Genomic DNA, 13,516 nt, shown 5'->3' with positions numbered 1-13,516 from the left:
ATGGTCACCCTATATATGCCCCATCAGGATTGAATAGATGTCAACCAGGTGCAGGGCCTTGAGGCAGAAACTCTTCCTCCCTAAGCAGGAAAGGCAATAATAATAAATAAACAGCACAGTCTTAGACACGTCTACTCACTTACTCCTCAAAAACTAACAACACACTGCCCTGCAACAGCACGAGGGAGTCCCATTGTTTCTTATCTTATCCAAATCTCGGTAAAGGTGAAATAGGACATCCTGGAACCCTCTGGCACACACAGAAGCCTCGAGCTGACTGCTTCTGTTTTTCAGATTTCAGAGACCAGTTTCCTGGACCAGGCCGCCTGTCGTCTTTGTGTATACTGTGGGTTTTATGTTTTCGTGGTTTTAAATTTTGTATATCGTCTTTAATATTTTAATCTCTTGTAAACCGCCCAGAGAGCTTTGGCTATGAGGTGGTATAGAAATGTTAGAATTAATAATAATAGGCTTGACAGGCGGCACTGCCAGAAATGAAGTGTACACTTCTGCTGTTTTTTCATGCCAGTTTATTCAAGACATTCCCTGAAGGGAATAGCACAAAGAACCTGTGAGAGAAAGAGCAACTCTTCTTCCGGAGGGCTGGCAGAACAGTGTAAAGGGGCCGAGAGTTTTGGCCCTCTCAGCCAGCTTCCTCCCTCAGGTGCGGCTGGCCTTCAACGCTGGGTTGCACACAACCTGGTTGAGCTTAAAGAGGACTCCTGCAGAGTAGAGGCCCATCCCCAGGGGCAGGGAACAGGCAGTCTCCGTGCTGCAACCCCTTGCGGTGAAGAGGGAGGGAAGACCACCTGCGGGCAGAGAACAAAGTCATTCAGGGTTGTCAGGGACATCATGTCACATAGCAGCTACAACAAGGGTGTTGAACCTCTTTCAGCTCAAGGGCCGGATTCTATTTTGGAGGAGCTCTCAGGGGCTGCATCCTAGAGGTGGGTGGGGCCAAAATACAAAAGGGGCGGGGCCAAAATACAAATAAAAATACCAGCCTATTTTAGCTTCAAGATCTAACCTTCATTAACTAAGCCTTAGGAGAAAGCACTTCAAGCATTTCAAATTGGGGGGGGGGGGGAAATACGCCACCAACAATTGGTGGTCAGGGGAAAGAGGGTAGGACCATGGTAAGGGAAAGAGGGTAGGGCTAGGGTAAGGGGGTAGGGCCAGGGTAAGGGGGTAGGGCTAGGGTAAGGGAAATGGACGTGGCCCTCTGGGGAATCCTGGAGTCAAGAATGGGATCCCAGAAGAGCCTGATGTTATCCTTGTGCTTCAAGAATGAAGTGCAAGTCATGAAGTCCCAGATTCAATTTTCACCTCTCTGGTCTTGCAAGGTAGCTTCAGGGAAATCACTATCTGCCAACCTTAGAGCCCTGTATGCAATACAGGGACAATATAATTTATTCCAGAGGTGTACAATCTGAGTCCTTTTCAGTGGTGGCCCCACACCTTTTGATTCCTTTCCCTAGAGAGGTACATATTGGCCTGTAAACAGTCTCTGAAGACATCACTGTTTCAGGGCTCCTCTAAATGGGTGATTTATTGTGTGTTCATGATTAGCCACTGTATCCCCTAGCAATCCCAGTGTGAAAAGAAATATCCGGGAAAAAGCAGGACCTTGCACCACTAGATGGCATTGTCTCAATAGAAGTGAAGGGAGAAGTATTCAGTTCAAAGCACATGGTCACCTCTTTCCTCCTGTGTAATGCAGCCCATAGCAAACATGCCAAAAAAACAGGAAGCACAAAGCCCCGGGTAAGGAACATGATTTCCCCTTAATGTAGAGATGCTCTAAGTCTCCTTGTTGTTGAAATATGGTCTATTGGGGGTTTCAACTGCAGCTATTTTTAGATTGGGGATGTTGTTAGTATGTATGTATTATAATTGTTTATGCTCTTTTAACTCTGTGAGCCGCTTTCGGAGGGCTGTGCCCTGAAAGGAAGGCTAAAAACACATAATCAGGCAAACTGATATAGGGTTGTTGTTGAAAGACATAGTAGGCAGGTGGAACTTACCTGCATTCAGCATCCCAGACACTGTGATACAATGATTGTCCACTCCTGTGCAGCTCAGAGTCTCAGTTCCCTCACAGTGATCAGAACCAAATGCAAAACATACAGGGCACTGCAACCCATTAGAGGTGAGGTTCATAGGTGGCACTGTGGAGAAAGCCAGACAGAGACTGTAGCTCAGGAATTCTCAACCTGTGTGCCATGATACGTAACTCAAAGCACCCACCTGCAGAGGTGGATACCTGGCTGCACACATCTGCAGGACCCACTCATCTAGCCTTGCATCCTTCCAATCACACCTAGTGCAAAAGATGCAGCCCATGAAGATTCTGTATGTTGCTTCTTCCAAGGCGATATCATGCTCAGAACAGTGACTCATACAGAAACTGCAATAGGTGATATAGCCTCTGAAGGTGGATAAAGTTCATCGACCAGATATTTTTCAGAAGCCCTGCTCTGTGAGTCACATGGGGTGACAGCAAGCAAGGGACCTCCCAAGAGTTTAGAGCCTGAATGGACCAACGTGACTTGTGACCCATCAAGTCAAACACAACCCAACAGCCATGTACGTCAGCTTGTCAGGGGCTTGATAAACTCTCATTTTTTGCTGTTTGCCCTGGACCACAAAAAACATTTCATGTGTGTCAAACCCTAGCAAGTAGCTATTCATGTTTGCTAGCCTTCCTTATGTGAGCCACAGGTTGGGCTAGCTGGGACTTGATTTTTAACCTACTAGTGTTTGCGGCCTTTTGATGGGGAACCAGAAAGTAGAATGTGGGAAATGGTAATTAATGGTTTAAATGGGGATGCTAGGAGGTGCACGATCCCTGGGTCCCAAACTGCCTCTTAGAACAATCACTTGTCAAGTGATCAGCACTCAGAATCCAGACTAGTGTGTACACAGACACACACATGCAGGTGTTTTTAAACATTCCTTATCCTCCTTCCACCACCCCCCAAACAATTTGATTGTCCTTCCACTGTGAGCCCCTTGGGGACAGAATGATTAATATTTAGAAAAACTACTGTAAGTTACTCTGAGCCCATGGGATAGAAGGGGAAATAAATCACATATATAAAAACACTGTCTGAATCAACATCTAGAACAGCCTTCTCCAACCTGGTGACCTCAAGATGTTTTGGATGTCAGCTGCTATCAGGCCCAGCCAAAGTGGGAATGCTAGGAGTTGAGGTCCAAAACATCTGACGGGAACCAGGTTGATCTGGAAGCTGTTCAACAGGGACCAGTTTTTTCCCCCCTAGATTGTTTTTTTAAGAGCAGGGGTGTTCAATCTCTTCCAGTGTGAGGGACAAATTCAATTTTTGGGGAGGCAATCAGATGTCATGTTCCAGTGAAGGGAGGAGCCCAAGGCAAAACATTGTGGGCCAAAAAGCACAGGGGATGGGGCCAAATTACCCCAAATGCTGGGGTGGGATCTACACAAATGGTTTATAATGTTAAGGAAGGGTTGCTCTCCTTCCTTGTTTCATTTCTCCCATTGTTACATTTAAATACCGTTGCAAGTGTTCCTAGGTGCCCCCTTATGTCATAATTGTTGAATCTGACTGCTCACTGACTCTCAGCCTAACCTACTTGTTGAATCTGACTGACTTTTGAATCGTCGATTGTCAGCCAATCGCTTTCAAGGGGATGTGGATACTTCCATGCCCCCTTGAAAGCGATTGGCTGACACAGGTGGGCCAGAGGTACTCTACCCCTGCTTTAGAGCTTCTGGAAAGTTTTGAGCAACATTGTGCCCATCTGAGGTTCAAACTGGATATACAAAGTTAGGAAGAGAGAAGCGTGAGGAAGTGAAGAGTGGGGTGTGAGATTTCTGGAACGATGACTAAATGGGCTCAAAAAGGAGAGAGGCAGATCGTTCCGTACAATTCAGCTCCCAGCGGTTGCAGTTGTCATCCTGACAGCAGCTGGAGACGCTCTGTAGGTGTATCCCGCCATTGGTGGTGATGCTGATGGAACCTGCATAGCAATCAGCAGCAGCAATACAAGTCTTGAGGGTCTCCACGGTATCACCGCCACCTGGAGAAGCAAAACAGCCATTCAGAGAGGTTCAGTTCAGAGAGGTAGATTTGAAATGGAGTTTTCCAAAGTGTGGGCATTTGCTAACATTTTCAAGAGTGCCAGCAAGGGAATCTGAGATAACGTGATCCTTTCCTCAAAGTCCCACTTTCCTCCCAGATTCAAAATATTGACTTTCCAATGCTTAGAAAATGCAATTGTCAGGGTACTTCCTATGACCTGGACTCTGCCTCCTTAAGAGTCCCACCTTCCTTCTTTATACCTTCCCCTTCCGAATAACACGGGGTTTAGGCTGCAGATGTAGGGTGAGTTACACGCTAGACACTTTTAGCTTAATACAAGTTTACTAGTAAAGTAAAACAAGCAAATTACAACTAAAGGTATTTGGTCAATAAAGCTGTGTGATACAAAGGCATTAAAAGAAAATAAATTTGCAAAAATGCAAGTTCTTTTACCCTAAGCTGCTCCTAGACTTCTTTAAGCTGTATCCTTCTGCTCCTTCCTTAAGCTCTGGTCTTCCTCTGACCCTCGTCTGCTCCTGGCTTTGGTCTGTCTCAATCTTTTATACCCTCTTCCCCCCAAAATAGAAAGTATTGTTCCCACTTTGAGGAAATGAAACTTAACCAGAGAATGAACCTTAACTGGAGAAATGTTAAGGCATCCCTCCCAACAGAAAACTCCAGGAATCCAGGCCTGAGTTTATTACCTTGCCTCAGTGGGTCTCAAACCTTCACAGCAATATACCTACATGAGTACAACCTTGGGGGAAGAATTGTGGATGGTCTACTACCAAGGAGTAACTTATGCCTTCCATGTGCAAAAAGTCATTGCGCATAAAGGCCTGAATTTATGGGAATGAGGATCCTTCTCTCTTGCTGCTGGGACAAGACATGACATGCGGATTCCTCTTTGTTTCACTCACCCAAAGAGTTCATTCCGACGATGGTAAGGCAGGTGTTTTCATTCGCTCCACAAGGATGAGACAAACCAGAACAGCCTTCGCCAGGGCTGATACAGGTCTCGCAGGTCAGGCAGGAGACTGTGAAAAGGAGTGAAATTAGACAGGGATTTCATTGAATGGAGTACTACATTTCTACATAAGAAGTTGTATTTGGGTTAGGGTCAGATCTGCCTGGTAGTTGCCACATTCACTCTAACCTGGAAGGTGAGCTGAAGCCACCTCAGAAAAGTCCCTGTTCCTGGCACTCTCCAATTTCACAGCTTTCACTGGTGGACACAAGAACAGGTCCTCAGATCCTGATCTTAAAGCTTGGGTAGGTTAATATGATTAAGGCACTCCTTCAGATAACCTGATTCCAAACCATTTTAGAGCTTTAAAAGCTAATAACGGCGCTTTGAATTGAACCTGGAGTCAACCAAATTAAGTGTCACTGAATATGTGTAATGCTTAGCCCCTGTCAGAATTCTGCACCGGTTATCATTTCTGTATTCAAGGACAGCCCCATGTAAAGGACATTACAGTAATCAAACCTGGCTATGACCAGAGTATATGTTAATGCGGAAAATATGAATAGTTCTGGTCAGTGCAATGGCTGAGGGAAATGACATAGTGTAAGAGCGGTGTTCAGAGGCCTTTAGGGTCTTGTGCAAGCCAACGGCATCGTCACCTGGCCTGAGGCTAGTTGGATGAAGTTGATGCCATTGCAGACAGATCCAACAGACAGAGGGTGGTATAAAAATGTAATAAATAATAAATAAAATTCCCAACACCTGCATTGTTGCTGCCCCCTTGTGATAGCAAGCCAGTAAAACAGTAGCCATTCCCATGGAGTAGCAGAGATGTATCACCCCTATATAAATGGCACATTTGATTGCTCTACTAATTAACTTTATTAATTCTACATCTTATTAACTTTCTACAAAATTTGCCCTTTAACCCTTTATCATCATCATCATCATTCTGAATGTACATTCTGTATCTATATCGTGTAGATATAGATTGCATATCTATGGGTAAGATATAGACTTACCCATTGTAAGTTACTTCTTTAATAATTTAAAACAAAATCTAATCTAAAACCAACTGGATTCGACACAAAGTACAATTTGTTTGCATTGTTGGTCCACATCAAACCTGCTTACCGGAGTGAATAAGAGGTTAAAGCTAGTTAAAAGATATTAAGATAACCCCCCCCCATTAAAAACAGGAGCTTTTCCCATTCAATACACATCATTTAAATGCAATCATACCATTGCCTTGCTTGATCTCATCCTACACTGTGGGCCAGTTCACACATTTGCTGGAATTGGCCTTTGGTAGGCGTGATGGGGAAGTGTGACTGCTTGTGCAACACCATCACACCTACAACCAGCGGAGGCCGATGACTCTGATTTCAGTGGGGCTGTAAACCCATTCCGGGCGTCAGGCAGAACTCTAAAGGAGTTATCTAAGGTGCTGAACCCTAACCCTCAAAATTGGTTCAGGACCTTGGATAGCACCTTCAGAGTCCTGACTAAAATTAACAGCCCCACCAAAGTCAGTCCCCAGCCCCTACTGCCAACAACATAAAATAAGAGCATAAGAACTTGAGAGATCGCATTCTCCCTTACTAACCTATCCGGTCACTAACATCATGAGATTAGGTGCTCCTGGTGGTTTTACATGGACCTGTGGCCCAGTTCGAATCCAGCTGCAGCAGAACCTTCAGTGTAGTCGCTCCCTCTGTGGGGAAACTCCCTGCCCTTGGATGTCAGTGTCCGACGAAGACATTTTTATTTCAACGAGCCTTCCCTAAGTGACCAGCCATGGTTATTATTCGTATGTTGGTGTTTTAAAAAGTTTTTAACATTGTGTAGTATTCCGTTTGTCATTTATTGTTCACCGTTCCAGAATCTGTTTAGTCTTGGGCCGGTATATAAATGTTGCTAATAAATAACATAAGATGAGCACTGCTGGATCAGAACAAAGGCGCCTAGTCAAGCATTCTGCTTCCACCTTGGCAAACCAGGGCAGGATCTACAATACTGCTTTAAAGTGGTTTATAACAGTAGTGACAACTGTTGGGGCCCAGGACACAATCCAGATACAGTTTTCAAACCATTTTCAAAGTGTCATGTCCTCTTTGATGTAGATCTGGCCCAGATGCCTTTGGGGAGCCCCCAAGCAGGACATGAGTGCAACAGCATCCTCTTGCAAATGTTCCCCAGCAACTGGCAGACACAGGCATGTTTTTCCCGATACTGGAGCTTATATATATATCCACCATTGATAGCCTCCTCTTCCATAAATCCATCTAAATCTCCTTTTAAAGATGCCTGAGTTGGATGATCTTTGTCCCTGGAGAAAGGGGGGATCCTGCCAACCATGCACATGCACCTATGGTCATGTCATATGTCATGTTGTGAGCATGCAAGGTTCATGCAAGCATTTGCTCTCCCCGTCCATGCCTTTGATCTGGAGGGTACGTCCTGATTAGAGCTTAGCATTTCTCTGGCTCCAATATTTGCTAGACAGATGTCTCCAGGAAGACCACAAGGAAAGCATAATGGTGAAAGACAACCATAGCAGGGCTGTTAACTCCGGGATCAGGAGTGCAAGATTTTGTCCTGCAATCAACCCACAATGACTTCTGCTCACCTGAGACATAACAGAATGAGAAGACGTAGTTGGGTTGACCGAACCAAGTGGGAATTCCTTGTCCCTGCAAATGAGGGTTGTTGATCCAGGGTAATAACCTGGAGACAACAAGCGTCTGAAACAACTTCTGGTATCTGTAACATGGAAGATTTTTTTCTCTTGCAATTAAAGGGCCCTGAGCAATTTGCCAGCCTTCTCCAACCTGGTGCCCTCAAGATGTGTTGCACTACAACTCCCAATATTCCCATACCAGCCAAAAGGACACTGGGGAGTTGGAAAAAGTGCAGAAAACAGCAACTAAAATGATTAAGAGGCTGAAGCAATTCCCCTACAAGGAGAGGTTACAGCGTCTAGGATGGTTTAGCTTAGAAAAATGAGATGTGATAGAAGTGTACAAAATTATGCAGGGTATAGAGAAAGTGTATAAAGAGAACATTTTTCTTCCTGTTTCATAATTCTAGAACCCAATGGGGTCATCCCATGAAGCTGATTGGTGGGAGATTCAGGACAGATAAAAGAAAGGACTTCTTTGCTACCACAAGAAGTCATGATGGCCACCAATTTGGAAGACTTTAAAAGGAGGGTTAGACAATCTCATGGATGAAAAGGCTATTAATGGCTCCTAGTCCAGATGGCTATATGCTGCCGCCATTCTCAGAGGAAGAATGCCTATGCAACTAGTTGCCATTGCACACATGTCCAGGCAGCTGGTTGGTCACCATGTGAAAAGAATGCCGGGCGAGATGGGCTCTTACTCCGATCTAGCATGGACATTCTTATGTGCTTATCTAGAAGGCACCATGTTGGAGAAGGCCGCAATATACCCACCATAAAAGCAAGCAAAATGGATTGGTCTTTCGATCCCAACTGCAACACCCCCCCTTGCCTTAACCCCTGCATCTCTCTCGGATAGAATTGGCCATAAGAGATTGATACAGACTCACCTCTGGCCAGAAGAGCAGCCAGGAGGAGGCAGAGGTTGACCAGAGTCATCACGGTGGTGGGAGGCAGGATCTCTTCAGAGCCGTAGCTTCTGAGGCGACAAGCAGGCCCGGTGGAAGTTATAAGCCGGGCTGGTTACGTAAGGGCGAGCGAGTAAATATGAGCTTGGCATTGGGCTTGTGGCTTTAGATGAGAGGCACTTCAGCCCCTGGGCAACCCTGACAGCTGATTCTCTTTGTCTATTGATTGCCTCAAGGGGCCCCTTTGTGCATCAGTTGGTTCTCTCTCATAACGAAGAGAACACGACCCGTTTTCGTTTTCCCAAACCTCTCTCGCTCTTGGCAAGGAAGCAGAGAGCTTTGGGTTTCAACTTGTGGAATACAAAGAGGCCATGGGAAAGAGAGGAATGCTTCCCTATCTAAAAGCTAGCTTGCTTTTTTGTTGTTGTTCCACAGAAAGGGGCCTTCTGGCGGCCATTTCCCATTTTCTGCGGGGTCATGTCCCAGTGAGTTGAGTTTTCATTACGATTTTGGCACATTAGAGCAGCCTGTGGAAGTCTCTGTATCCAGTGAAAATGACCTCCCCAAATTCTCCCCCCGCCTCATGATTTTTATTGGGATGAAGCCATGTTTTGAATATACAAGTGCACTGACACCATACCTCAGCATCATTCCAGGGGTTAAAGATCAAATATGACAACAAGCAGCTTGAGGTAAAATGAGCAGAGCTGAGCGGAAATGTCTCAGAAGATATTTTTCTGAGAAAATATGCCTACAAAGAAACTGAACATTAAAACACGACGACAATGGAGCTGTTAATTAAAAAGGTATGAAAGGGAATAGCCCAGTGCAGCTGATGGTGATGGAGACAGTTCTCTTCATCTGCTTCTACTCCTCCTTTCTCACAGGGCAGTTGGAGCTAATTGCCTTTTTGTGAGGAAAGGTGAAGCTGAGCTCATACTGATGGCTTTGCTTTGTAGAACCTTGGCTTGTTGACTGATCTTGAAATGGCTCAGGCACAGCAAGTATGTACACTCAAGTAAAAATACACAGAATCCAATTGTTAGACATGGAAGCTGGAAAGATTCCAATGGCTTGCTTACTTGAGTTGTTCAATGGACTTCTGAGCAGGGTTATTATTATTATTATTATTATTATTTATTTATATAGCACCATCAGTGTACATGGTGCTATACAGAGTAAAACAGTAAATAGCAAGACCCTGCCGCATAGGCTTACAATCTAATAAAATCATAGTAAAACAATAAGGAGGGGAAGAGACTGCAAACAGGTACAGGGTAGGGTAAGCAGGCACAGGGTAGGGTAAAACTAACAGTAGAAAGTAACAGTAGAAGTCTGCACAACATCAAGTTTTAAAAGCTTTAGGAAAAAGAAAAGTTTTTAGTTGAGCTTTAAAAGCTGCGGTTGAACTTGTAGTTCTCAAATGTTCTGGAAGAGCGTTCCAGGCGTAAGGGGCAGTAGAAGAGAATGGACGAAGCCGAGCAAGGGAAGTAGAGGCCCTTGGGCAGGCGAGAAACATGGCATCAGAGGAGTGAAGAGCACGAGCGGGGCAATAGTGTGAGATGAGAGAGGAGAGATAGGAAGGAGCTAGACCGTGAAAAGCTTTGAAGGTTAACAGGAGAAGTTTATATTGGATTCTGAAGTGAATTGGAAGCCAATGAAGAGATTTCAGAAGCGGAGTAACATGGTCGGAGCGGCGTGCCAAGAAGATGATCTTTGCGGCAGAGTGGTGAACAGAAACCAACGGACTGATGTGAGAAGAAGGAAGGCCAGTGAGAAGAAGGTTGCAGTAGTCCAACCGTGAAATAACCATGCATCACCACTGACCGCCACCAAGATGGGTTCTTCGAAACAAGACTGGGTGTTCCTTTCAAACATGAACTTTTGCCAAGTGTTAATGCTAACATGATGTAAGAATCGCTAAAGGAGATCCCAAACACTAGTGCTTAGAAATTCCATAAATCCTACAATGGGGTAGGGTCAGAATCAGCATCCAATATCCTTGGGCAGTTACTAAAACCTCAACAAGGCACCTGCAACAAGCAGCTGAATATGTGAGCCTTCCACCATTTTAATTACCCACAATGCCCTGAGGTGACACTATGGCAGAGGCATTGGGGATAATTAAAATGGAGGTTGGCTTGCAGCTGCCTGACAGAGATTGCAGAGCTGCTTATTACCACCAGCAGGAGAGCTTCCCCAGGAAGGCACCAATATAATGCCACCATAGAGTCTTTTGCTGGGAAGGTTCTCAAAACTGGACATACAGTGGAATCAGCAACTGAAGATGCCTGGTTCAAATCCTCCTCCCTCCCTGTGAGAAGTTCCAATAGTGAATCTAGAGATGAAAGAAGTGTGGGGAATTAAAATGTACAGCTAGAGAACTTTCTACAACCTATGGCCTTAGCTAGACTTAAGGATTATCCCAGGCAATTGGAGGGGCCACCCCTACTTGCTCCCGGGATCCCCTGTGTGTCATTTGGATGCACAGGGATGATCCTGGGACGATCCAGTGTTTATTTGGATCCGTTCCAATCTAGGCCTATAGCTATGGCCTATGTCTGGTGGTTGTTTGTGTGTCTGCGTAGGAAGAGTATAGCGACTTCTTGAATGGTTTTGAAAAATTACAATGTTACTTAAGACACTAATTGTGGCGTCTCTAGCAAAGGAACTTACTGGCACACCACTTTAGGCACCGGAAGCCATGGTTTAGAAAAAGACAGTTGCTCCTAAAGATAATGTCTGAATGCCACCAAGAGGAATCCTGAGAGGGTGAGGGAACAGGCTATGCTGCAACTTTTTTGTCCTTTGTAAAAGGTTCAGATTACTTGTCTCTTCTAATAGAAGTGGTTGGTCACCGGTACACCTAGTGGGGGGGACCATATTACACCAGTTTTAAAATCTCTTCACTGGCTGCCAATTAATTTCCGGGCGAAGTATAAAGTACTGGTTATCACTTTTAAAGCCCTACATGGTTTGGGTCCAGGCTACCTGCAGGATCGCCTCCTCCTGTAAAAATCCTCCCTGTCACTTGGGTCCTCTAGGAAGAATCTACTTCAGTCATCCAAAATTAGGCTGACAACCATTACCCAGAGGACCTTCTCTTCTGCTGCTCCCAGACTGTGGAATAGCCTGCCAGAGGAGACTCGTCAACTTAATAGGCTTTTAGCATTTAAGAAAGCTATAAAGACTGATCTCTTCCGGCAGGCCTATCCAGTGGAATTTTAGGATGTTTTAAGGATGTTTTAATAATGTATACTATGTTTTTAATACAGTTTTATGTATTTTATGCTTATTGTTGTTCACCGCCTTGATCCAAACGGAGAGGCGGATAAGAAATAAATCTATTATTATTATTATTATTATTATTATTATTATTATTATTATTATGCTCTAATTTAATATGCCTTGTGGTTGGATCAAGGCTGCAAAATGGGTCACATGGAGAGTCTTATGAGGAGATTCTTTTGTGAGGAGCATTATCCTAACAACTCTTGTTTTCTTGGGCTCTGTTCACTACTCTGGCAGGAGAATGGTCTAATGGACAAATGGGGTAAATTTGGAGTATATCTCCTGGGCTCTCTCTCTAGAAAGAGATGGACAGTGGACTCTGAGAGAGCAAGAGACCCCCTTCATGGGGCTAGCTGGGGCTTCATTTAAATCCTCCATTCCCACAGCTTAAAACTCAACCCAGCCAGGTGGTCCAGAAGGAGACCATGGGCAATGCAGTATGACTGAGAACCTACAGGGCCACGTGCCTCATGGCGTTTCTCAGCATAAGTCATCCACCAGGGTAACTGAGTCTGTTATTCTCCCTCAAATCAGGCCGTAACCTGGATTGGAACGGATCCAAATAAACACTATCCTGCAAGACCACCTGGATTTGAAAAGCCAACAACGTTCTTGAAAATCGAAATTAAATCAGACACAGAGCACCAGAGTCATGGCAACAAGTGCTTCTAATTTCTATTCTTAAATGAAGTTCTGGCAGAAGTAATAGCCAAAGAAGCAAACACTGGAATGCTATTTCTGGGGGCCAAGCTTGGAGCCAGACTCTGAAAAGGTCTAAGTGCTGGGGCAGAGAGCCTGGCAAAATAGGCGAGCTGCAGCCTGTTCCAAAAGGAATTGGGTAACAGTAGGAGCACATGAGCCAAGGGAAATTAGACCAGACGGTGGATGAGTCCAGAAAGCCCATTTGGACATACATTTTATGACAGCAGACAAATACAGGGATTCTTAAGTCTGATCGGTGTAATATCGGGGCAATGTAGCTGCTACCAAGAAAAACCCTAACCAACGTAGCCAGTGGGAATGATGGGAATTGTAGCCAAAAACATCTGGAGGGCACCAGGTTGGAGAACGCTGGCAAAGAACAATGGTTTTTAACATATTATAAAAAGGTATTTCCTATCCTATTTTTTTTTGAAGATGTCTATTTTATTTATTCAATAAATGTACAATAAATGCATACATTCACACCTAATCAATCATTTCATGGATGCGTTATTTAAAACAAATTAGATGTATTTATTTTATAAATAAAATATAAACTAATTAAAAACTTACTAATTAATTAATGGTGCATTCCTACGTTATTATCTATTTCCCAAGAACTATATTTTGCAATGATTATTTTTGAGCAGTCTCCAGTCTTGCCCTGGAACAGAGCGATATACTTTCTCTACAGCTGTTACCGAGAGCCAGCCAGAGCGCATGCGCTGAAATAAAGCCGCGGGAGGAGTGGCAAGACTCCCTCTGAGGGCTGCGGATTGGAGGAACGCCGATGCGGCTCTGCGCCTGCGGAGAAACCTTTGGAGGACTGTCGTGGGCGGGGAACCATAGACGCGCGCGGTGGTGGTAAGTAGAGAACGCCCACAAGGGGAAGTGAGCATCT

At 44.7% G+C, this 13,516-nt stretch overlaps 1 protein-coding gene across 1 annotated transcript; it reads right to left on the bottom strand.

The window, feature by feature from the left end:
• Positions 1-660: 660 nt before the first annotated feature.
• LOC134408403 (phospholipase A2 inhibitor and Ly6/PLAUR domain-containing protein-like) lies at positions 661-13,514 on the bottom strand. Its single transcript, XM_063140661.1, has 6 exons — positions 13,279-13,514; positions 8,605-8,693; positions 4,985-5,101; positions 3,910-4,062; positions 2,025-2,168; positions 661-809 (listed from the first exon to the last, which is right to left on the bottom strand). The coding sequence occupies exons 1-6, from the start codon at positions 13,512-13,514 to the stop codon at positions 661-663; spliced, it is 888 nt and encodes a 295-aa protein (XP_062996731.1).
• Between the last annotated feature and the right edge of the window lie 2 nt (positions 13,515-13,516).

The sequence above is a fragment of the Elgaria multicarinata genome, chromosome 13 (genome assembly GCF_023053635.1).
Source record: "Elgaria multicarinata webbii isolate HBS135686 ecotype San Diego chromosome 13, rElgMul1.1.pri, whole genome shotgun sequence".
NCBI classification, from domain to species: Eukaryota; Metazoa; Chordata; class Lepidosauria; order Squamata; family Anguidae; genus Elgaria; species Elgaria multicarinata.
Note: the sequence above shows the minus strand (reverse complement) of the source record. Positions and strands in the feature narration are given on the sequence as shown.

Coding starts and splice junctions, on each gene's coding strand:
- LOC134408403 (XM_063140661.1), bottom strand. CDS start 13,514: ATGCTCACTTCCCCTTGTGGGCGTTCTCTACTTACCACCACCGCGCGC. Junction 8,694..13,278: donor GTATATCGCTCTGTTCCAGG/GCAAGACTGGAG, acceptor TTGTCGCCTCAG/AAGCTACGGCTCTGAAGAGA. Junction 810..2,024: donor GTCTGGGATGCTGAATGCAG/GTAAGTTCCACC, acceptor CTCTGCCCGCAG/GTGGTCTTCCCTCCCTCTTC.